General features: G+C 42.2%; 2 protein-coding genes and 1 long non-coding RNA gene across 4 annotated transcripts; 2 read left to right on the plus strand and 1 right to left on the minus strand.

Moving 5' to 3' along the window:
* The first annotated feature begins 263 nt into the window (after positions 1-263).
* Positions 264-6,300, plus strand: cpb1 (carboxypeptidase B1 (tissue)). Its single transcript, XM_037079147.1, has 11 exons — positions 264-349; positions 1,270-1,345; positions 1,649-1,773; positions 1,878-1,977; positions 2,061-2,162; positions 2,267-2,371; positions 2,463-2,573; positions 2,680-2,770; positions 3,945-4,147; positions 5,569-5,653; positions 5,931-6,300. The coding sequence occupies exons 1-11, from the start codon at positions 285-287 to the stop codon at positions 6,116-6,118; spliced, it is 1,251 nt and encodes a 416-aa protein (XP_036935042.1). The 5' UTR covers positions 264-284; the 3' UTR covers positions 6,119-6,300.
* A 2,113-nt stretch (positions 6,301-8,413) lies between these two features.
* gyg1b (glycogenin 1b) lies at positions 8,414-22,507 on the plus strand. Of its 2 annotated transcripts, XM_037079158.1 has the most exons (8): positions 8,414-8,563; positions 11,175-11,310; positions 11,391-11,565; positions 11,656-11,818; positions 18,647-18,773; positions 19,811-20,027; positions 21,149-21,211; positions 21,520-22,507. In XM_037079158.1, the coding sequence occupies exons 1-8, from the start codon at positions 8,557-8,559 to the stop codon at positions 21,667-21,669; spliced, it is 1,038 nt and encodes a 345-aa protein (XP_036935053.1). In that variant the 5' UTR covers positions 8,414-8,556; the 3' UTR covers positions 21,670-22,507. The 2 variants fall into 2 exon arrangements, with proteins under 2 accessions (XP_036935053.1, XP_036935054.1); XM_037079159.1 differs by lacking the exon at positions 21,149-21,211 and having other exon boundaries at positions 8,415-8,563.
* LOC119008631 lies at positions 9,736-17,690 on the minus strand. The gene is made up of 2 exons (XR_005071471.1): positions 16,342-17,690; positions 9,736-10,164 (listed from the first exon to the last, which is right to left on the minus strand). It is a non-coding gene; the product is annotated as an uncharacterized LOC119008631 (long non-coding RNA).
* Positions 22,508-22,593: the final 86 nt, after the last annotated feature.

The following is a 22,593-nucleotide window of genomic DNA, read 5'->3' on the forward strand; positions in this document are numbered from 1 at the left end:
ACCAAACCGTCTAGAAATAAGAGTTGATCTAACGATAGGTAAGAATCAGAATCAAGTGACCTTGGCTTAAAATTGTCCACCTCGAGCATCTATTAATCATTGACCACACATCACACAGGCCTCAGTTCTTCCACGCAACACCTGAAAATAACAGGTGCACCTTGCAAGATCTTTTTTGGGGGAATGTATGACACGTTGCTGCATCACGGATGGGGATAGGTGGACAGGCGGCAGGTTCGGGCTTATAAAAGCTGTCGAGCAGTGAGATCAGCCTCACTGCAACCATGAGGGTCCTCGTGCTGTTTGGATTGGTGGCTGTTGCCCTGGCTGATGTCGCTCGCTTTGAGGGGTAAATATATAGTCTTTGGTAAAAACAGAAAGACTTCATATTGCTTTCAGTTATAACAATATGATATTTATATTTTAAGTTATGGACTGACACAAGCAGGATGACACACTATACAGTGAGTCATGACCTGTTTACTGTGTATTGAGATATTTAGCTAATGTTAACAACTGAAGTTATCAACCAAGTCAGAACAGTACAGGGCAGCATTCTGCTTCAGTGTCATCAGACTACCATCAACTGAGAGTATGTCAATATTAATATTTTGCCATTGGTAAACGACTTGTTAAAGCAAGTGGGTGCCGTTTTAAGAGTTTCAGTTTTATTTACGTGGATCAAACCAGGAGCTTCAACAGCTTCAGGGCCTCCCAGAAGCCATTTCAACCACTATAACAGAACAGAAATAAAAAAACTTTTGAAGAGGAAAGTGATGCAGTAGGGTAGTTTTAACATTTAAGTATGTTGTTTACATGATAGTCATTGGTTCTCAACCTAGGTTAAGGACCCTCGGGGGGTCCCCGAGATGTTTTCCATAGTTCACCAGGAGGTCGTGGAGAAAAGAGACATATTTTAGACTGGGGAATAGTTGTTATGTCACATTGCATTTACCAAAGATATAATTAGCCTTAAAAAAGAGAGAAATCCAAAAAAAAAAAGTGGGTTAGGGTCCAAGTGAAATTCTCAAAAACACTGACAACGCACGCTGCTACTCAGCTCATTTTCAACATGAATTGTTTGATGATTTTTTTTCTCGGGAGGTCACATCTCAAACGTTGTAACCCACTGGGTTTGACTGTCTGATTTCAAGACACCTTCATGTGAAGTGATCAGAGCTTGTGAAGTTTGCCTCGTTCTGTGAAGCACAAAATCTGTGGCCATTGTACCGTATATGTAACCTCTCTCATTTTTCTTTTTTTCGCCAGAGAGAAAGTGTTCCGTCTGAAGCCTGTGCAAGATGAGCATGTGACCTTCATTAAGGACCTGGCTAAGAGCATCGAGGTACCTTGCTACCTTCTCTCTCTCTCTCTCTCTCTGTCTCTCTCACACCTTATAGTGCTGTTCTCACTCACTACAGGGGTTTAATTGGTTTGCTAATTGTTTAAAAAGGGCTAAATTGGACCTGAAAAATCACTCAATGCCCAATCAGATATGCAAATAACATTAACTTAGATCAAATACTGTCAATATTTGCCGGCTCTTTGGCATCTCATCTCAAGTGTGAAATGAGAAGCTGAAATGCTGTATGCAAGAGTTCATAGCGCCTCGACGTGCTCATGTGTTTTCCTCTGGCGCCATCTGCAGGTTGATTTCTGGAGCCCCGAGAATGCTGAGGTTGTGACCGTCGGCACTGATGTGGACATCCGTGTGCCTGCCATCTACCTCGACATGCTGTACACCCTGCTGCAGCAGAGTGACATGGAGCACAGGCAAGTCACCAGAGGATAAAGCAAAATCAAAGTCTTTCAATCAAAAAACGTCTTCAACACAAGGTTTAAATGTGACTTTTTTTTTACCGAATCCCCCCTCTCAGCGTCCTCATTGAGGATCTGCAGGCTGCTATCGATGGCCAGGCTGACCTGAAGCCCACTCCCAGAGCCCACAGCTACACCAAGTACAACACCTGGGCTGATGTAAGAAGCCAAAAAAGATAATTTTGTCATCATTTCTTCCCTGATTGGACTGTTACTTCATCTTCTTACTTGTTAAATTTCAGATTGAGGCCTGGATGTCCTCCATGACCTCCTCCAGCTCTGGTCTGATGACCAAGCAGGTGATTGGAAACACCTACGAGGGACGCGCCATGACCGTTCTCAAGGTATCTCGAGACTTATCTGCTGTATTTTCTGTGGAGGATTTTAGCATTTATCGACTAAAAATCACATCGAGCAAACGTTTCACAATTTCCTCTTATGACCACAGATCGGTAAGGCATCCAGCTCCACCAAGCCCGCTATCTTCATGGACTGTGGTATCCACGCCAGAGAGTGGATCTCTCCTGCTTTCTGCCAGTGGTTCGTCAAGGAGGTAAAGAGGACGCCTGGGCGTGGGTGTGACAAATATTAATGCAGAGGCTTCTAAAGATTGCAGAAGATCATTTCTTTCCACTCTTCCTCAGGCTCTGTCCACCTACGGCACTGACTCTCAGATGACCAGCCTGCTCGACCAGATGGATGTCTACGTTCTGCCCGTCTTCAACATTGATGGCTACGACTTCACCCACAAGAGCGTACGTTACGACTTTGGGCCTAACTTTGGAGTCCAAGCCAGTAGAGTCCATGCTGTCCTGTTTATTTTGTCTGACATGTTTATTTTGTCCACCTCGGGGACTTTAGAACAGGATGTGGAGGAAGACCCGCTCCAGGAGATCTGGATCCAGCTGCATTGGAGCTGATCCCAACAGGAACTTCGACGCCGGCTGGTGCTGTAAGTGTAACATGTACAGTTACATCTTAAAGGGGTACTCCAGTGTTTTTTTTGTCGTTGTTGTTGTGCTTGCATGAAGAATAGGAGCTTTATGAGCAGCATATTAAAACAAGAATGGGTCAAATCTGTGCAGCAGAAGCCAAGATATCAATGAGTCACACCCTAAAAACCTTAAATACAACATTTCCCATGATGCATATTTCACTGGATTATGCAGCCACATCTTTCAACCTCCACACCTCCAGTCTTTCTGTTATGACTTTATGGCCTTTCCTGGAACCACTGACCGTATATAAAGATGCATGACATGACAGCTCCCTTAATGTGAAGCCAAAACGTATTGATCGCCCCCTCGTGGCTTGCTGCAGTATAGGTCATAATAAACCCCCACCCTCTGGGATATTTTGGCTTCATTTTTGGCTTGAAGAGGGAGTGTGTGTAGACCAATCCTCCAAGACGAGTGATTAAAACTTGGTATTTCACCCAGCTGGGTGTGGTTTTTCCAGGAGCAGAATTGCTCACTTCGACGGGCTCCGTCACAGCCTGTGCACTAAGTGCATGTTGCCTTTTTTTCAGTAATTGTGTATTTGACCTCATATCTACGTGTGAGGAATGTGATCATCTGCCTTGTGAGATAGTTTGGGTGATTTCATGAGATGTTTTTTTTCACTACAAAGCCTCAAGGACGCCTGTTTTTACTGCAGGATGTAATGGATGAATCAATCTTGCACCCGACTTCCTATCAGGTGTAGAAATTTGGGATTTTTACTTGTAGACTTACTGAATTTATTGTTGTCAGGGTTGGGGTTAGGATTAGATATTAAAACAACTTGGCTAAGTTTAGAAAAAGATCATGGTTTTGATAATGGACACAAAGAGCATTGAAAACAATGTTTGAAGTAATTTCACGGCCAGAATTTGATTAATTTGGTCTGATGACATTTGGAAATTCTAGAAAAGCTGCACCCTTAAATGATATTTATCCCCCTTCATATTAGCCAAGGGCTTAACTAGAAGGACACGCCAGCTAATTTTATACCCAGAAAGTTGAACAGTCGTACTCCTCAATATCAGTGAATTGAATTTCATGTTTATAGTTTGAAAAAGTATATAAAAACACAATATAAAACACAATAGCTATTAACGCTTCCCCACAATGTAACCTTCATTGCAGCCTTGGGTGCCTCCAGCAACCCCTGCAGCGACACCTTCTGTGGATACACTCCCGAGTCTGAGATCGAGGTCAAGAATGTTGCCGACTTCATCCGCAGGAACAAGTCCACCATCAAGGCCTACCTCACCATCCACTCCTACTCCCAGCTGCTGCTCTTCCCCTACTCCTACACCTACGATCTGGCTGCTGACCACAACGAGCTGGTAAGTCATCATTATATGCCATAAATCTCTACTGCATATTGTCTGGGTATAAACTAGAATGCTTGGCCAGTCACAATGGCTATATAATTATTCATCATGGCGGCGTCACATGCATCACTAGACTGTGCAATAACCACAGATTAGAAGATATGTTCATTTTCGATCAATGCGTTTCTCAAAGGTGAAAGTACTCTTATAACATGACAGCAGCATTTGGATTTTATTCACTGGACACAGACTGTGTGCCATGAAAGACGTCTTTCTCACTGCGTTTCCAGATGCGCATCTCAATTCGATAGCAGAAAATGAAACTGATATTCTATGAACACTACAGAAACCAATTTTAAAATCTTTAAAAGGTGTTTCGAAAGCTTAACCAAGAATCCAACCAGGTCCCATTATGACTCTTATCTAAAGGCCACATTTAGCTGCTGCAAATCATTTACTCCCTGCTCATACGCCTCATTCTCATGGCTCTTTTACCTCTCACTGGGGTGTCCGAGGGCTGCACAGCGAACGCTCACACCCCTGCTCCAGCTCTCACACTAACTAACTGAGGCAGATCACACGTCTCTGCCTTCGCTATTACTCACTTGTAATTTAAGCTCTCCTCTGACACTTTACAGAACAAAAGAACTCCGGGTATCTGTCATAACTCATCTGTTTCTCCCAGAAATACCATTTCCTGCCCGTGCATTTCTCTGGGGTTTTCATTTCCTGTTGGAACTCACTGAGGCTTTTTTTCAAAAATATTTTCTGTAAGACCAGCAAAAATGTTGAATTAGTGGGACGGTTGATGCTGCAGGGCAGAAGACATATATTTAGTGTCCTTACTTCCTGCTGTAGTTTAATATTTGTTTTGCTCTCTTTCTGAAAGAATGAAAAGGTGCAATGTGTAGTTTTGAATTTTTTTACTTACTTGGTCTGGTATGACGTTAGCTAATGTTAGATAGTTTAGAGGGATATTGCTACTCTCTAATGGTGTTTGAAGTTTGTAAATTCAGTTCATATTATATCAAAGTATTTAATTATGTATGAATACCACTCTACTTAAAGGGGCTCTGTGGAACGGTGGTATGTGGGAAGCTGGTAATTTTGTTTGCGGACTCCATTTCAAAACTAACGATAGCGAGACCAAGAGAATTTGAAGTAATACTGCAACAGTGTTGACATGATGTTAATGTAATGTTTTGCAGGAATATTTTATGAAGTTAGCATGCTAACCAGCTAGCCTCAGACTGTCCTAGTCCAAAGCTCCCTCCCTCCCTTTACTGCTACCTGCACTGCTAACTGAGCTAACTAGCTCATGGCAGCCACAGTCAGCGGCAGTCATACTGCATACTGCACCATTGATATGGTTGAAAACCGTCTGTTTTGTCCTTCAACACATTAACCACTTTGTATTCTTCTCTGCCTTGTAGATGAAGGTTGCTGAGGGAGCCTCCTCTGCTCTGCGTAGTCTGTACGGTACCAGATACACCAGTGGACCCGGTGCCACAACCATCTGTAAGTACAACCAATACTGCAGCTGCATTTGAAGCATGCAGAAATAGTGTTTTGACAGGAAGCTTGATTACCTATGATAATATTTATTATGATGTTTTCATGATGCACAATCGTCTTTTAAAAGAATCGGCCCTGTAGCAACAAAAAGCAATGACTTAGCCTGAGAGAAAGCTATTTCTAGCAAACAAAGGATTTTTCTTTTTTCCTTTTTGGCCGTCGCAGGTCATCTGCATATCCCCCATATCTGAATAATCCCCCTCTCCTTATCTTCCCTCAGACCCTGCTGCTGGTGGCTCTGACGACTGGGCCTACGACCTGGGTGTGAAGTATTCCTACACCTTCGAGTTGCGTGACACTGGTCGTTACGGCTTCCTGCTGCCCGAGTCTCAGATCAAGCCCACATGCGAGGAGACCATGCTGGCCGTCAAGTACATTGCCGCCTACGTGCAGAAGAACCTCTATTAAAGAGCGGAACTGCCAGGACCCCTGCCAACTCAGCTCCTCTGTACCAGCCCCCAGCCCTTCCAATCTCTCAGCCATCTCCAGCCCGTATCCATGGATACGGGGCACCACCCGCCATGTTTCCTCGCTGTGCTTGACAGAATGTCAAGATGAGTGCAAACAATAAAATCAATGATCCATCCCCACATGCGGAATCAATTTTTTATGTGTATATGATAATACAGTGTCTGATGGACTGAGTCTTTGTCATTTGTGTGGGAAAAAAAAAAACAAAAAACACAAAAAACAGTGAAGTGTGGTGAAAGAAGTAATGCTTACACTTTACAGCCCATCACTAATAGGCCAGAAAACTTGCGTGCTGCCTTGAAGAGAACATAGTGAGACACTAACACTTAACAGGACAGCGAGTAGACGATACTTTTCAATCAGAGAAAGCACATAAGAAACAAAAGCAGCCTCTAATTTACTGTATCAGCCCGCTTGAACCCCGGTGATCCTTCTCGTTGAGCTGGCACCGCTCCAGTGGCGGAGGCCGAGCGGGTGGTGGGGGTGTATCGGTCTTTTAAGGATTTTAGTCCAGCAGCACAGTACGTGACGACCGCAGAGTACTCCTTGGCAGCGTCTCCGCTCGGCCAAGCATCTGCCTGAGCGGAGAAAATAAAGGAGCCAAAGATCAGCGGGAACTCTCGCTGCACTGGCACACATTTGTGAAGCAGAAGGTAGAAATAGAAGGTATATTTCAGCGATTGCCTTTTTGTAAACAGTTGTAAATCAAAGACTGGCAGCGCAGTACAATCACCAACCCTTTTTAAAAAGGGCCGCTGTGAAGTTTTGGAGAAGAAGAAGTTTAAAACTCAGCAAGATCCGCGCTTTAAATTCACTTCGAAGGGCACTTTCAAACATTAAGTGTGTTTCAAGGACTGAAGATGGGAAAAGGCAACATAAGGAGTCAATATACAGTCATAAGAGAGTGGAGCTGCAACAATTTGTGCAGAAATCTGCAAATCTGTTGCAAATCTGCAACAATATTTTGATGATCAATTAATAATTCCAGTAATTCGAGGCCAGTCTGCAAAATGTAAAAATGCTGGCTGGTTCCAACTTCGAAAAGGGGACACTACGTAGCTTTAGAAAGGAGAACGTGATATTTACTATATAAAATGAGCTAATAATACAAACTCAGTAATCCATAAATAAACAAGCTGATCCCCAGAACACTGTTTGAAGCTAGAAAGGTGGCAGGGTCCGCCACATATAAACAAAGTAAAACATTATGAAATTGTTTTGTCCTTTAAGGTCAGTTTGTCTATTCAAAGACAGTGTGTTTATTTAGTTTGTTCAGGCAAAACAAAAAACAGCCAAAGATATTCCTCTTCTGACCGTCCCCAAAACTACATAATGCACCTTTAAAATGTGAAATCACATGTTTTTGCTTATTTACTCTTAACTACAGCAACATCTAATAATGGATCAGTTGTGAAATTTTAAAAAAAAGTCACCAACTGTTTTAACAGTCTCTCGTTTTTCAGTGATTTTGTCCTCTGCTGGACAAAACAAGACATTTGAGGACAATAAAACAGTATCAAACTGCATTGTCCTATAAGGGCAGATGTCAACAAGGAGAGTTTATTCATTTAGTTTGTTAGGGCATGAAGGATCTTTCCCTTCTTCCCACAACTACATAGTGCACCTTTAACGCAAACATTCCCAGAGAACACACTCCCTCTGGTATAAGACCCGTCTTCTAAAAGCACCACTCGAACTGAATAGAGCTCTGCTGCTGAGACCACTAAAAATAATTCACTGTTGTGTAACACAGCACAAGAGGAGGAGAGAAAACAGGGGGGTCCGCACAGATGCCTGTTTGTCCTGCAGCTCGATTTTTTTTTTTTTGTCTCCCCTTTTGGATCCACAAGATGGCGACAAAACCCACAGGTGCACATTTACAGAACATCTTGTTCCCTGTTCTCTCAAGCAAGGCAGCAGCTCCTTAAAGCATCCTCACCATCATCTCCTCACAAGAGTGAAGGAGGAGGAGACCAGTCAAGACATCTGATGTGACAGTTGTCTGAAAGGTCCAGGCTGCAGATGGATGTGTAAGGAAAAAAAATATTTGGAAAATTAAACTTAAAAAAGCAACAGTTGAGATATCATGCTACATTAATGCCACTTTTACTATGAATTCTTGCGGATCTGTGAGTAGTTGAACCCCCTGACCTGACCTGCGGGGGGTGTGGTGGAGGCACATGCCTGGAGCAGGTGGGTGTGTATGTGTGGAGCTGGTCACGTGACGCACAGCCTGGCCGCTGTCACGCTGGTATAAATCCACCTCTGGTGAATTTAGTCAGCCCTTTTTTTTCCAGCCGTCTCTCCCACCACGCCAAGCCCTCCTCAAGTCCAGGCTACACAAGCAGTAGCTTCGACTTCTCTCTTCTCCAGTTATGGCAGGTATGTAAAAGCTTTTAAAACAACTTCCCCACCTCGTCCTCTCCGCGCGCGACTGCAAATCACTGTTTTCTGTGTGGAAAAAAAAGTTTTAAGTTCTCGCGGTATTTTAGTTAAACATGTTTCTTTTTAAGTCGCCCGTATGTCGTTTGGTTTGCGATGTTTGAAGGAGTTGGAGCAGCCTCTCCTGACGCGACTGAGGCTGAAAAGTACATTCTGTCTCCCCTCCCCTCCCTCCATCTGTGTTGTTGCCGTCTCTCACCTCCAAAGCACTGAAGCTGTCAGCCATGTCTTGAAACACGACCACCGTGTATGACAAATCACTGGACCACAAGGTAGCCACCATGACTGGTGTGCTCCTCTGAGTTTGTCATGTTAAAAAAAAAAAAAAAAAAGGAAAAAAAGAAATCTGATGGTCGTGATGTGTTCAAGTTCTCTCTTGGTGAATGACATATCAGCTGAAGAAATGAATCATGTTTGCAGTGGGGACCCCTGTCAGGTCCTTGACCTTACATTTGGAAACACTGTGTGCTACTGTGTGTGTCCCAACTCCCACCGGTGGTATGATCTTACTGGTTAAAATGGAGGAGAGGGGTGTGTGTGTGCATTGACTGAGCCTAAAAGTGGATTTCAGATTAACTTTTATAACCTTTAAAGGGCCCCTCCTAGAAATTCAGACTCATAATTTCAATATTTGCAATTAATAAGGTTTTAATACGAACACAGATGTATTTATTTATCCCATAACTGAATAAAACTGACTGTTCTCTACTGTTTCGAAGCTAGAACAGTGGCAGGGTCCGCCACAATATGAAAGTATGTCATCCTTTTGTAAGCTCAGTTTTTTTCTGTCATGAAGACAGACATAATTTGTTTGTTTTAGGCATAAATAAAATATGTCTCCTGTCTCTTCTTCCCCTAAATTGTGCATTGCACCTTTTAACTTTATGCATCACATACTTCAGTAACGTGTTGTACCAACTGAAAAGGGGGCGTGAGAGAAAGGAGGTGATGAAACAAACTCTGAGGTATTTATTTATTCCATAACTGAATAAAACAGGCTGTTCTCTACTGTTTCGAAGCTAGAAAAGGTGGCAGGGTCCGCCACAGTATCAAATTGTGTTGCCCCTGTTAAGGTCAGTTTTTTCTGTCATGAGAACAAACATTATTAGGAAAATCTTGTCTCTTCTTCCCCAAAACTACATATTGCTCCTCCAACTTCATTCAGTACTTGTTGTACCAACTGAAAAAGGGTTCGTGAGAGAGAGGAGGTGTGGTGCGGTGAGGGAACAACTCCTCCTGGCAACTCTGCAGCCACGACTGGCACGGCATTATAGAAACCCTCCACGCACACTGTTCCCACTGTCCTCCTTCTCACTTCTCGCTCATTATTGGTGGGGCTGATGTACAGTCCACGCGGGATCCGTGTTGGCCCACATGCGACAGTCGTACAAGCCCTCGCCAGCGCCGATGACTTCATCACCTCAGGTTTTTAATATGTCCTCTCACAGGCTAGTCATTGTTCTCAAACATGACCTGGCAGGTAGTTGACAGATTTTCCCCTGCCTGGCGTTACAGGGGGAGGTAAAAGAGTCGGCACCAATCTGCAAATAAAACTCGCCATAATGAGACATTTAATCGGCTACCGGTTACTAAAGTTTTATTATTCTTGAAACAAGTGAGAGATCTCAGGTTGGGGCCAGACCGGAGTGCTTGTGGAAACTCGGCTTGTTTTTGAGTATTTCAAAAATGACAGATGTGTTTAATTTCAAGGATTGATGTTAAGCTGCCAGATGTTTCAAACATGAAGGGATCCATGGAAAATTGCTGTTGCAGTCGCATTTTTCAACCAATTTTGGGCAAACTCTGTTGTTTACTTCATCTTCCTGTGAATAACCAGCCGTATGTGAAGGATTGGACTTTGTGTCAGCGTAGTTACGATACAGTTAAAAAGGTGCTGTGTGTAGAATATAGTCACATTTAGCGGAGAGATTTCAAATGACGAGCAATTTAACACAGATTATTTCTTATTTCTGTCAATAGATCCTCGTAAATACCCCTAAATCCTGAACGTTGGGTCTTTTTTTTTTTTTTTTTTATGTCTCAGGAAAACGTTTCAGTATTTGAGGCATCAATGTCAAACTTAAAGGTGCAATATGTAAGAACTGGCCATCAGTAGAATTTATAGTCTATACTAATGGGGGACAGCATGTCAACAGAGTAACCGCTAACTGTAGCTGTTGTTAGCTTTGTTAGCAGTGCAGCTAGTGGTGCGGACTGTAAACTTAGAGCACCAGGGGAGTGTTGGTTTTTTACACTGCTAGCAAGGAAGCTCTTGGGCTAGCTGGTTAGCATGCTAACTAACGTAGATAGGCTCAACATTTATTCTCTTAGTCTTTGATTTATTGTGTATTCGCTATTAAGTGTTGTCGAACTATTTGGGGTAAATGTAGACAAGGAAAAAAAAATAAAAAATGGACACACTTGTCTAAGATGAGAGGAGACAACCATCAAATATCTCGATTTCATACTATAGTTTGTATAGATCTAGTGTCAAAAAGTGAACTCATATCGATGTTTGTTAATTTAACCCTCGTGTTTCTGTCCTCTGCAGACCAGGCTTTTGTGACGTTGGCGACCAATGACAGCTACGCTCGGGGAGCCATGGTTCTGGGCAAGTCCCTCCGCAACCACAATACATCCAAGAAGCTGGTGGCACTCATCGGTCCACATGTGTCAGAGGCTTGCCAGTAAGATACCTCCTTTATAGTCTTGTTTCCCCAACTGGACTGTTCATGGCGATTCATTCTTTAGTGTTGTGAATCTTCAGGTCTGTGCTGAAGAGGATTTTCGACGAGGTGAGGGTGGTGGACGTGCTGGACAGCGGTGACACGGCGCACCTGGCCTTGATGAAGAGGCCCGACCTGGGCGTCACCTTCACCAAACTCCACTGCTGGACTCTCACGCATTACTCCAAATGTGTTTTCATGGACGCAGACACACTGGTGAGACACACATTTGTTTTGCGAGACAGACTGTCACTATGCGCGCGTGTGTGTACGTGTTTGTCCATTTGTTTGTTTTCTGCTTCCTAGGTGCTTTCAAATATAGATGAGCTGTTTGACAGAGAGGAGTTGTCAGCTGCTCCCGACCCCGGCTGGCCTGACTGCTTCAACTCTGGTGTGTTTGTTTTCTGTCCTTCTATGGAGACTTACGGCAAACTGCTTCAGTTTTGTACAGAACACGGCAGCTTTGACGGTAAGTCAAGAGGGACACATTTCGATGCTTTGGGTTTTGTTCAAATGTTCTGTTTTAACGATACTGTAAATGCTGTTGCAGTGATAAGTTATGTGTTTTCACGGTATGTCGTGGTATGAAAATTGACTATTGTCATACTGTATACATCTACAGTATTGAATTCTACCATGATCTACCATAATGTTTCAAGTTTTAATCTCGCTATTTATCTAAAATTTGAACAAAGTGTTTCTGCTCATTAAAACACATACAAATGACAACTTTATAATATTGAATACCTTGATATCATGATTTTTTTCATAAATTACAGTTGTAAGTTGAAGGGTTTTAGACTGTTGGACTGAATGCGTAATTTGAAGACATGACTTTGGAACTTGTGGAACTATTTTCTTTAAAGGAGTAGTTGTACATTTTGGGATTACACTTGTTAGCTTTCTTGCAAAGACTTTTTGGTAGAGTGGCATTTGGATGAAATATAACCCCAATAAAACCAAATAGTATGAATTAAACGCTGTAATAAAACACATTAATGGGGTGAGCTTCTGACTATCGCGTTGCATTGCGTAACATCGGATGCTCTGTCCGTGCAAAAGCTGTTGAATATGGACTTTTGTTATGTCATGAACGGTTGAGTTCAGACTGGAGACAGATGGGTACTTGCTGTCTTCATTTGTACTTTTGAAACAGAAAATTGGTCTTGATCTCCCGTCAGTCTGATGCTAGATAATTTAGGCATTTGTAGTTGTTACATTTGATGAAGTATCATAAAGGTTACCCATCATTTCAACTTTATCAACTCTTCCTCATTTGAGATGCAACGCTAGACAAAGATTCACCAGAAAACAATGCAACCGAACTAGTTGTCGCTGCTCACTTCGCATTCAGTTCAGACAAAGTATTCAGATGAGCCACATTACTTGTTTTCCAGTCATTATACTAAGCTAAGCTAACCATCTTCTACCTGTAGCTTCATATTTAGCAGACACGTGTTGAAACAGGAGTGGTATCAATCTTCTCATAGAACTTGTGATTAGAACCAAATTAACGCATTTCCCAAAATATTTTCAGTAAACTAACTAACTGTCGGTTATCCTTTGATCATGTTGACATTAGATGTAAATGTATTTTATTTATGTCATTTACAACTTTCCCCTTTTTTTAAAATAGACATGTCACATTTCTTGCCAAAAGCATCGCAAGAAAGGATTTCGGTGTGTCGGATTGCCTAACCAGATGTGGTTCACCACCACTGACGTGTGACGATGTCGGTAGTCTTTTTTTCAGTCATGCTCACAAATTCAGCTTCAGTAACATTGGGTTCTTGGTAACATGATGTTAAAACGAGCTTGTTTATCTTTTGCTCCAAGTGAGGCCCTTTTTATCGAGCGTGGTGCCCGGACACAAGGGCCTCCTGTCACAGACCGTCTAGCTCTGCTGAGTTATTCTCAGGGGCTCGCTGGGGTGGGGTGGAGGTTAAATTTGAGAGGGCCTGTTTCTGCACAGAGCACCGGTTGACATTCAGCGGCGCTTCTCGGTGAGGTGCACTGTAACTGAATTGTCCATTTGGCTCCATATCGGATTCACTGAACAGCTCAAATCGGCGGCTGAAAAGATCATTGCTGCATAGCTGTAGGGTGCTCTGCAGGTTTACCAGCTTTGCTTTCTGGAGGAAGTTGCAGCAGCGTTTGAATGCTGCATACAGCAGCTAGAACCTGATTCAGCCACTGGCATTTTTTATTTTTAATAAGAGGGTTCCAAGGGTATCCAGTAAACACTGAGCCATTACAGAACATTCATTCATTCATAGGCAGCTTTTTAAACTTCAAAATCCTTAAGTATACAGTTACGTCACTCCAGTCAAGCTTCACATACCTTTTCAAATACACTAGCTCACAGCTTCTGTCAGTTGGTGAGTCGAGAGGCTTTACAACCATATGATAGATGAATAACCCCCATCTTGCTTTCCCCTGAAAATGCAAAAGGTCCTCTACAGGGCTACTGCAGAAACAACGTGACAGAATATGACGCAATAGGGCTCATTCGAGGGTAATAAAAACACGATTCTTAGTTTCAGGTGGTTAAATAATAATGAAAAACATAATTATGAATGTCGTGTTCAAAATCAACTAGACCTCCATCGAGGATGGAAGTCGGTGTGACTAAACGAGGTTTGAATAAAACTTAAACATTAACTTGTCCGTTAACATTTCTGCCGGAGTCATGTAAGATAGATTTTTGTTGACAACAACTCCCTTGATCCCACACTACTTCACAAACTACGTCTTTTGTTTTCGTGTTTTTGAGTGAAAGTCTCGGCTAAAATGACATACTGTGCATTTTAAGTCTTTTATCAAAATACTATATCCAAACTCTGTTCATGCTCTTAAGTCTGCAGTATGCTGAAATCACACCTGCCTATGTACCAGCTGGGCTCTCATCAAATTAACTGTGACCTCAAAAACGCTACCAAACAAATGAAATAGCTGTGGTATAAACAAATTCGGATGCAGTTCCATAGCCGGGCACAGCCGAGCTTGTCCTTGTTAGTAGCAGCGAACTTTTTTTAACATTAAATTACGAGCTGTTTTCCCCCCTTGTGATACTCTGAAAGAGATTCCATCAGGGGGAGTTCATCGGAAAAACCAATTAGTTTGCTTGACAGTAGCCAAAGCTTTCAAGTGCCGACTCATTCTGGCTGCCACCAGCGTTTGATGGCAAGAATTTTTCCATCACAATCGCCCCAGACACAGACATTATTGTCTTACTTTTTTTCAGAAATAAATCCTTTTTGTCACTGGATAGTCATGTGTTTTTCAGTTTGTTATTTATATTTTATATCCAATATTTCAATATGACGTCCGTGTCTGTATACCCGATGGCATCCTAATGAATAAAGCCGTCTTATTTATAGACATGGATAGTCTTTTCATGTGCACTGAGGCATGACATGAATTCGCCTTGACCTTTTAGCATTTCACTTCCTGTACTGTAAGGAATACACGATGTACACATGCAGCTCTCGGCAGTACAGACATGATATTGAAAAGTAGCTGAGGGAAAGACAACAAGAAAATAATTTTCTGCGGTTGAATCCTATCTGTTCATCTGTAGCTCCAGTGTTGTCTGCTGCCAAGACAAACTGGCAGAGTTCGATGCACATTCTTGCTGAGCCCTGCTCATCCCCTCAAAATGAAGATCCTTGGCCCCATACTACGTTTTGAAATCCCCGGTGGAGGTTGTGGGTTCGGACAAACAGCAGCTATGTGTGTTATTTTAAACTGCAGCAGGCTGCGGTTTCACAGACTGTACAGGCCTGTGCTTTTTAGGAGCTACATGTGAAAGTTCTATTAACGGCCAACATCTCTCCTTGTGCCAGTGTCAGCCCTGTGAATTACTGTGTGGCTGCTGGGTGAAGCAGTTTAGCATGAATAGTGAATGCTTGCATCATGTTGCTTTCAGATTTAGTGATGTAACGGAGGAGATGTTCACAAAACAAAAAAGGTTTTAATAAAGGCTCGATTCAAATCTGCTTGAATACTGGAACTGTAACCGACCTACTTAATATCAAATGCGTCCCCTCGTCCCAAACTGTCCTCGGAGTTCTGTGTTTACATAAGCCACCGCCACGACAATGCCCCAGTTCTAAATTAGCCAAATTGAGCGAGGGCGAGTGGCTGTCCAGCCCTCCAGTCGGGCCCCCAGGATCTGAGGCAGCTCAAGTCCAAACTTTTAAAATGGGTTAACCCAGGAGGCAATGATAATTCAAGTCACCAGCCCAGAGAGTACCACAACATTTTAAATGGCCGCGTCGTGTTGTATTATTTAAAGACGAGTCATCATGAATAGGGCTGAGGATCACATCACAACTACAGAAACAATCCCTGTATTCCAACACTTATAATGACATAATACTATTTTTTCCCCATTACTTTGAGAAATAGAATAGAAATGTTTTTTTTTTTTCATGTAATACAGCAAATCAAACTTCTTAAACTGCTAATGTGTTAACTTGTACAAAAACTATGGTAAACTAGGGGGAAGATTCAAAGTGTTTAATAGACTAAAGCTGGTAATAAGTCATTCAAAATAATTCAAAATAAGACACTGTGTCAAAGGATAAGGCCTTGTCTAGAGGTATACGAATATTTTTCAGAAGTGCCATCTTGGATGCCTCTATGGCCTTTTTGATTTTTTCGCCCCTGCCTATCAAGCATCCCACGTCCACCCCTGTTCAGATGTAAACAAACTGGTACTCCGCCATTGTTGTTCTTTCAGGGCATTATCATGACACAAAACAACAGTGGGCATTATGCTTGACTGGATGTGATGTCATCGTTTTCCAAAAGTTTCATTTGACTGGTCCACACAGACAAATGGGGGGGGGGAAGAGTTTTGAAAAATCTGAAGCTAAAAGGCATTTTGAGGTATTCTATATTTTTGGTGACTTTAAACATTGTTCGATACAGTTTTTACGACCAGGGCCCTAGAGGGAAACTCTGGCGCAACACGAAAATGAGACTCACCTCTTCCTGTCCCCCAAGCACCACCAGCAGCGAAGCGTTCTTGAAAGGTTTCATTTAAAAACATATCTTGCACACAAACCGATATGCTGACAGAGGAGATCCCACAGGAGCTGGGAAGAGCCGGCCTTTAAACTCCTGCCTTCAAGGCTGGAACCAATCAGCTCCCTGGACAACCTGCAATCAAACACACCTGCAACCAGTCACACACTCACTCAGGTAGAAGAGGGGGATTTAAGCAGAAGCAACAGGGTTGGCAACATAAATGTTGATATGACCTCTGGGGTCGTAACAAAAAGCACATCGAATTCACAGTAAAAAATCTAAATTGGCAAGAACAGACAGAAATAACCCACATAGTAGTTTTGGCTCGAGGCCTCTTCTCAAGGCTGTGTGGGTGTGTACAGACTGCTTGACTGCTCACAAACCTGTCTTATTATGCTGCTCCTCAGGGAATGAGCCATCAGGTTATATCACATCAAAGATTGCTTAATTTGAAATGTCATTCCCGGAAGAGAGAGATTTCATAACGGATCAGTTCTCTCACTTTGTGTAATACATACTGACAAACCCTGAGAATTGTTACCATACAGTTCATCTCAGCTTTACAGAGCCTTTGAGTACCCTCCTTTTTTTTTTTTTTTAGTTATTAAGCTCTAATGCCCAGCACCAAATGGCAAAGTTGGCCACTAGCAGGCCAACACGGCAACTGAAACACGAGTCCAGATGATTGCTTATGTTGCTTCATTCTGCCGGCTGCGTAACGAGCAACTCTTTCGTAACTCATTTGGTGTATCAACTTTCTCTGGTGATTAAATTGTTGTGTCTACATGATCTGTTCTCTTGAGTCTCGAGGCTGCAAACTTAATATGTGAATGCCATGAAGCGCAGCATTATTTGTTTTTAGTTTTTTTAGGAGCTCTCACTGACAAACCCTCAGGCGGCTGACAACACCACACCCAAACTTTGCACGCCTCCTGAGCGGAGAACAAGTTTAGATATTAATATCGGACTCTGTGTCGCCATTATCTCATTAAGCTCTGTGATGAAAATATAATGACTGCTAAGTATATCCATACGGAATACAATACACTTTATTATGCACCTGTGCGAGGGAGAGTAATACACGAAGGATGTCAGTCCACAGTCGAGCATTCACACCAGCATTGCCATTTGTTTACTGCAGCCTGTTGAAAGGCTTCTGGTGTGATTGAGCACTTTCTGACTTTGAGCTGAGTATTTTGGAGGTCAGTGAGTGAAAAAGGCAATCAGTCTTTGTCAGATATGAGATGAATAAATCCTCACGGCTGTGGCGGATAAGCCAAAAGAACTTGGCCATCCTATATATACACCCCTGGGCCTTTTGACAACACACTGATCTTTGATATTTCCCCATCAGTGGATAAGAGTAGGGTGTCACAGACATGCCCATGTGACAACACGTTCTGTACATTATGTCGCTTTAGCCCGCTGTGCAGCTACTGTGAATCTACTCTGTGCACATGCATGGCTTCACGTGGTGATGTGCATATAATAAAACTAGATAATTCAATTTCAAATAACCACAGCAATTTTGTGAAGAGGGAAATGCAGCTCTGTGCACAAAATGTGTGGGAACATTACTCTATGGGCTCGTCATTACTGGTCTCAGCAGACTGCTGACTAATGTGGACCGAGCGGAAAGACTAATTAATCTGGCTGTCACAGGTGGGCAGATCATTTGACTGCACTCTCCCTCAGCTTTTCCTCTTTCAAATGAGCTTTTCCAGTCTTACAATAAACCTGTCAAAGCATGTTTTCATGAGCTCAGTTGACTGTTACGTCCACGCTGTTATGCAAATAAATAAGACCAGTAAAACACCATAATTCTGTATTTGGGCTGCAAATAACAATCATTTTTGTTCCGCTCATCCTTACATTTAAAGGTGCAATATGTAGTTTTTGCAATTGACTGACTGATTATAAAAAAAACAAAAAACTGAATAAGCAAACTGACCGTAAAGTACACTGTTTTACTTTGTATATGTATATGTATTTGTATATGTCTATGTATATGTGGTGGATCCTGACATCCTTGACGGCTCACTGGGACTGCAGAAGTACAAACTACACGTTGTCTAAATGACCAGTCTAAAGATAATATATTAATTTGACCGTAAAGCTTTTGAAAGCAGTCAGAGTGGAAAATCTTTAAAACTATAGAGAATTTAATCACATCTAAACTGCAGTTTTGCACAGATGATGACTGTTGTTGTACATTGTAAGCATAATGCCATATGTTGATTTTTATATTCTCCTCTCCCTGCAGGAGGAGACCAAGGTGTTTTGAATGGTTACTTCAACACTTGGGCGACAGCTGATATATCAAAACACCTCCCCTTCATCTACAACCTCAGCAGCATAGCCATCTACACTTACCTTCCAGCATTCAAGCAGTAAGTGTCAATCACAGGTCATTTTCGTAAGAAAAAAAAAAAGTTCACACGATAGTTGGACGTGAGATTTTGAATGTGTCCTTTTGCTGTGTTTCTACAGTCTAAGCTACTTCAACTAGACAGTTGTATTACACTACAGCAGTTTGTCAACGTAACCGAAATCTTGCGTATCAGGTGCAAAGCCAAAGAGGTAAGCAGATACTGGATCACATGAACGTGCAGTCACATCGTGACATGACATCAGGTTACGAGAGAGATGAGAAGATTCCAGCGGCTCTGCTGGAGCATCCCCCAACAGGCCTCAGAGCTGGGTTGAATATCCACCACTGAGCTCCCAACAGCTGAAACCAAATCCTAAAATAGAGTGGTTTATTTAAAGACCTTTTATGCTCGCCTCTAGGACTGATCATTGTGCACTACGTCTTAAGCTCCCCCTCCCCTACCATCCTCACTGCCTCCTTGTTTCTCTGAGGAGAGCGGTTTAGACACCAACCTCATCAACAAGCTCTTAGGTTCGGTATTTCCTGGCAATCAAATCAGGATGACAGGGGTGATACACAAGTATATACTTGTTGGTAGTTGTCAGGAGTTGTAGTGCGTCAAATGGTTGGCAAACACAGCAAAACAACCCCCCCGCCCCAGGCCATATTCATGTTGTTCATATGCAGTTTTGGCAGGGTTGGTCTTAATCACAACTTGATATAAAGTAGTCCAGTACAAGCCTGATAAAACTACAACAAGCAACGTTGAGCCTTGCTTTAAAATGTGTGTCCTGTTGTGATACGAGCTACGACAGAAGAGCTTTTTGAAAACTGTAATGTATTTCTGCTTGCTGACAACATGTTGACCTCAACTGTCTGCAGACTGCTATTACTATTGTTTCTGTTTCATTATTGACATTTGGGTTTAATTTTTAAATTATATTAATAACCAGGGAGAATGGAAATCACTGGTTTGTGTGTGTAGCCACAGTGTTCTAAAAGTGTTCAGTTTTCTTAATAAAAACGACTTGTGATTTGCTATATTACGCATTTCAGATATGGTGGCAATGCCAAGGTGGTCCATTTCCTAGGGAAGACCAAGCCATGGAGTTACACATTCGACCCCAAAGCCAAACAGATCGCAGGGAGTGTGCATGAAGCCACCTCACATCCGACCTTCCTCCTGGACTGGTGGACCCTGTACTCAAGCTCTGTGGTGCCCATGCTTCAGGAGCAATATGGAGATCAGCCTTTCCAGTCCGGATGTGTGGAGGTGAATGTACACATTAGTTTGATTTGTCCACCGTCAGTCCTGCATTTACACCACAAGCAACCTGGTAAATCAGTCCTGGCCATTAGATAATAGGCAGAGTTGGAGATCTTTTAAATTTACAAATGATGTGGTTGATTTGCCTTTTTACAGCATCACTTTATGTTTATATCTCTAGCTTGCAACAAAATTAAAGTACCTCAGAGCTGACTTGAGATGGCCAAGTGTACACCGATCAGCCTAGTGACGTGAATAACACAGGCAGTCATGTGGAGGCCACTTGACATGTACCACCCAGCCAAACATCTTTTGCAGAACAAGTACACCCCCTTATGGCAACTGCACTCCCTGATTGCGGTGCCCTGCCACACCCAGAAACTGTTGGGACAACTCAAGGAACACGACAAAGCGCTAAAGGTTTCAACCTGGCCTGATCCCAATCCAATTGAGCATCTGTATGACTTGCTGGAACCAATCCATGGAGGCTCAACTTTGCAACCAGCAGAACTCAAAGGATCCCCAGACAACACGATGGTATTAGACACCACAGGGAACCCTCAGAAGTCCTGTGTCCATGCTTGGATGGGTCAGAGCCAAGTGCCATCCATGGTGGATCGGACTTGTTTCAGGAAGTCAGATGAATTTTTGATTAGATTGGGATATTGTGAATTTGGAGGCAAGAAGGCCACCCCTTGAGCTCTTTGTCAGGTCCATTGGGCCATTCCCAAGCAGTTTTTCTGTGTCCTAGGGTGCATTGTCCCGCTTGGGGAAGCCACCACCATCTGGGTGTTCTTAGTCTTTGACAATGTTTTGGTAAGTGATGCGTGTCAAGCTACATCCACATGAATTCCAGGACTAAAGGTTTCCCAGCAGGTCATTGCACCATAAGGAGATGAGCAATAAGTACTACACCCGTTTTGTTTATTTTAATGTTGTGACTGATTGGTGTGAAAGCCAGTTGAAACTTGGATGTGGTGTGTCGTAAATGCAGAAAATACTTAATGCGTGGAAATGCATTGTACTGAATTTTGCTGTCACATTTCTCCCCCTTTTCTTTCTTTCTTTTTTACCTTTTTACCTTTTCATTTTATTTTGTCTCCTATTCTGGATGATGTAATTCGTAGAGTCTTCCCTTTCATCTCCTAAAGATCCAGCACAGTGAGGTAGTCACTTGTGAGGGTCAACAGGTATGGTGTAGTATTGGTGTTGTTTGTAAGCAGTTTGTTGGCACCTGGTTTAATGCTATTACTGCTCTTCCTCTAAAATCAAAGCTGGTTTAATGCTAGTACTGCTATTACTCATAAAATTAGAGCTTTAGCTTGTGTTTGCCTACGGCCATTAATTAGGAAAGGCTACGTGTGGCGAGTCCAGTGATTTCAAACACCAATGAGCACTAAGGATGTTTTCTGCGCAGTCTATATCTCCTGTCATAGATTGATTTTTCTCCTCCCCTTGTCTTTGTTTCACTATTTTGTATTTTTATATTTTTTCACAGTTTGAGAGCCAGTCTTCATATGCACAAGCACTTGAACCCCAGCTGTCCTCAGAAGAACGGAAGCAGAAATGGGAGCAAGGTCAGGCAGACTACATGGGAATGGACTCATTTGACAACATCAAGAGAAAGCTTGACAGTTTCCTTAAATAGAGAAGCGATGCAGCCGGATATCGACAGAGTACTTGCAGTTTAACAAAACCATCACCACGCGTCTCTCAAGAAGATACTGTAAAACAGGTTTTCCTTCGTACCTGTTTCTCAACTAGAAATGAGTTGAGTCTCTCCTTCCACCAGCACTACCCTCGCCATACTCCAAAGACGGCGCCGTTTAAATGGGAAATAAAAAGTTAAATATCAAACGGCGTTAATTGTCTATGCAAGACTGTCATTATTCAGTGACCCGCCACGGGTGTCTGATCTGTTACACTGTGAAGAAAAATCAAAAGATTTATCATACGATTAAATTTTTTTGCAATACATTTTTTAAATTTTTTTTTTTTTTTTGCAGATTTTTTTTTTTTTTTTTCATGTCAGTGCTCTTCTTGTAAAAAGGGAGGTGGCAACAAGAGTTGAACTGGCATTTTGTATCTGTGTCTCAGATTAGCAGTCACTTACATAAACATTCTCTCCTTTTTTTTCTTTTTTACAATGCAGTCACTTAGTAATCTTCTGAGCATTAATGTTCTTTTCTCAGAAGTGTTTTGCTCTTGAATTAAAACAGTCTCATAGATATATATTTAAAAAAAAAAACATGTTTACAGCACTTCTAAAGGCCATGGTATGGTCAGTTAGCCATACATATATACTAGATCCTTCGTGCCTTAGTGTCTTGCTCTCTCTATTGCCATCATCCTATCTGTACTTGACTAGCAGCTTTTTCTGTAGGTGATGAGATTTTTTTCCTTGTGTTTTACTTGACCAGCATGTTGACTGTACCACAAAATCTTTCATCTGGTATAATAAAACCATCTTCAAAGTTTTGGATTTACTTGGATGCTTTTTGTTTACTTTTTTTTCTTGGTAGAACTGTTTCCACTAGCGTACGCTCTTCTATAGTTGTGGGTAAAATTAGTT

The sequence above is a fragment of the Acanthopagrus latus genome, chromosome 19 (assembly GCF_904848185.1).
Source record: "Acanthopagrus latus isolate v.2019 chromosome 19, fAcaLat1.1, whole genome shotgun sequence".
Classification (NCBI taxonomy): Eukaryota; Metazoa; Chordata; class Actinopteri; order Spariformes; family Sparidae; genus Acanthopagrus; species Acanthopagrus latus.

Excerpts from the sequence above, each read along its gene's own strand:
- cpb1 (XM_037079147.1), top strand. The coding sequence starts at position 285 with ATGAGGGTCCTCGTGCTGTTTGGATTGGTGGCTGTTGCCCTGGCTGAT. Across the intron at positions 2,771-3,944 it reads CTTCGACGCCGGCTGGTGCT|CCTTGGGTGCCTCCAGCAAC; the intron begins GTAAGTGTAACA and ends CCTTCATTGCAG. Across the intron at positions 5,654-5,930 it reads ACCCGGTGCCACAACCATCT|ACCCTGCTGCTGGTGGCTCT; the intron begins GTAAGTACAACC and ends ATCTTCCCTCAG.
- gyg1b (XM_037079158.1), top strand. Across the intron at positions 18,774-19,810 it reads TACCTTCCAGCATTCAAGCA|ATATGGTGGCAATGCCAAGG; the intron begins GTAAGTGTCAAT and ends TACGCATTTCAG. Across the intron at positions 20,028-21,148 it reads TCCAGTCCGGATGTGTGGAG|AGTCTTCCCTTTCATCTCCT; the intron begins GTGAATGTACAC and ends TGTAATTCGTAG.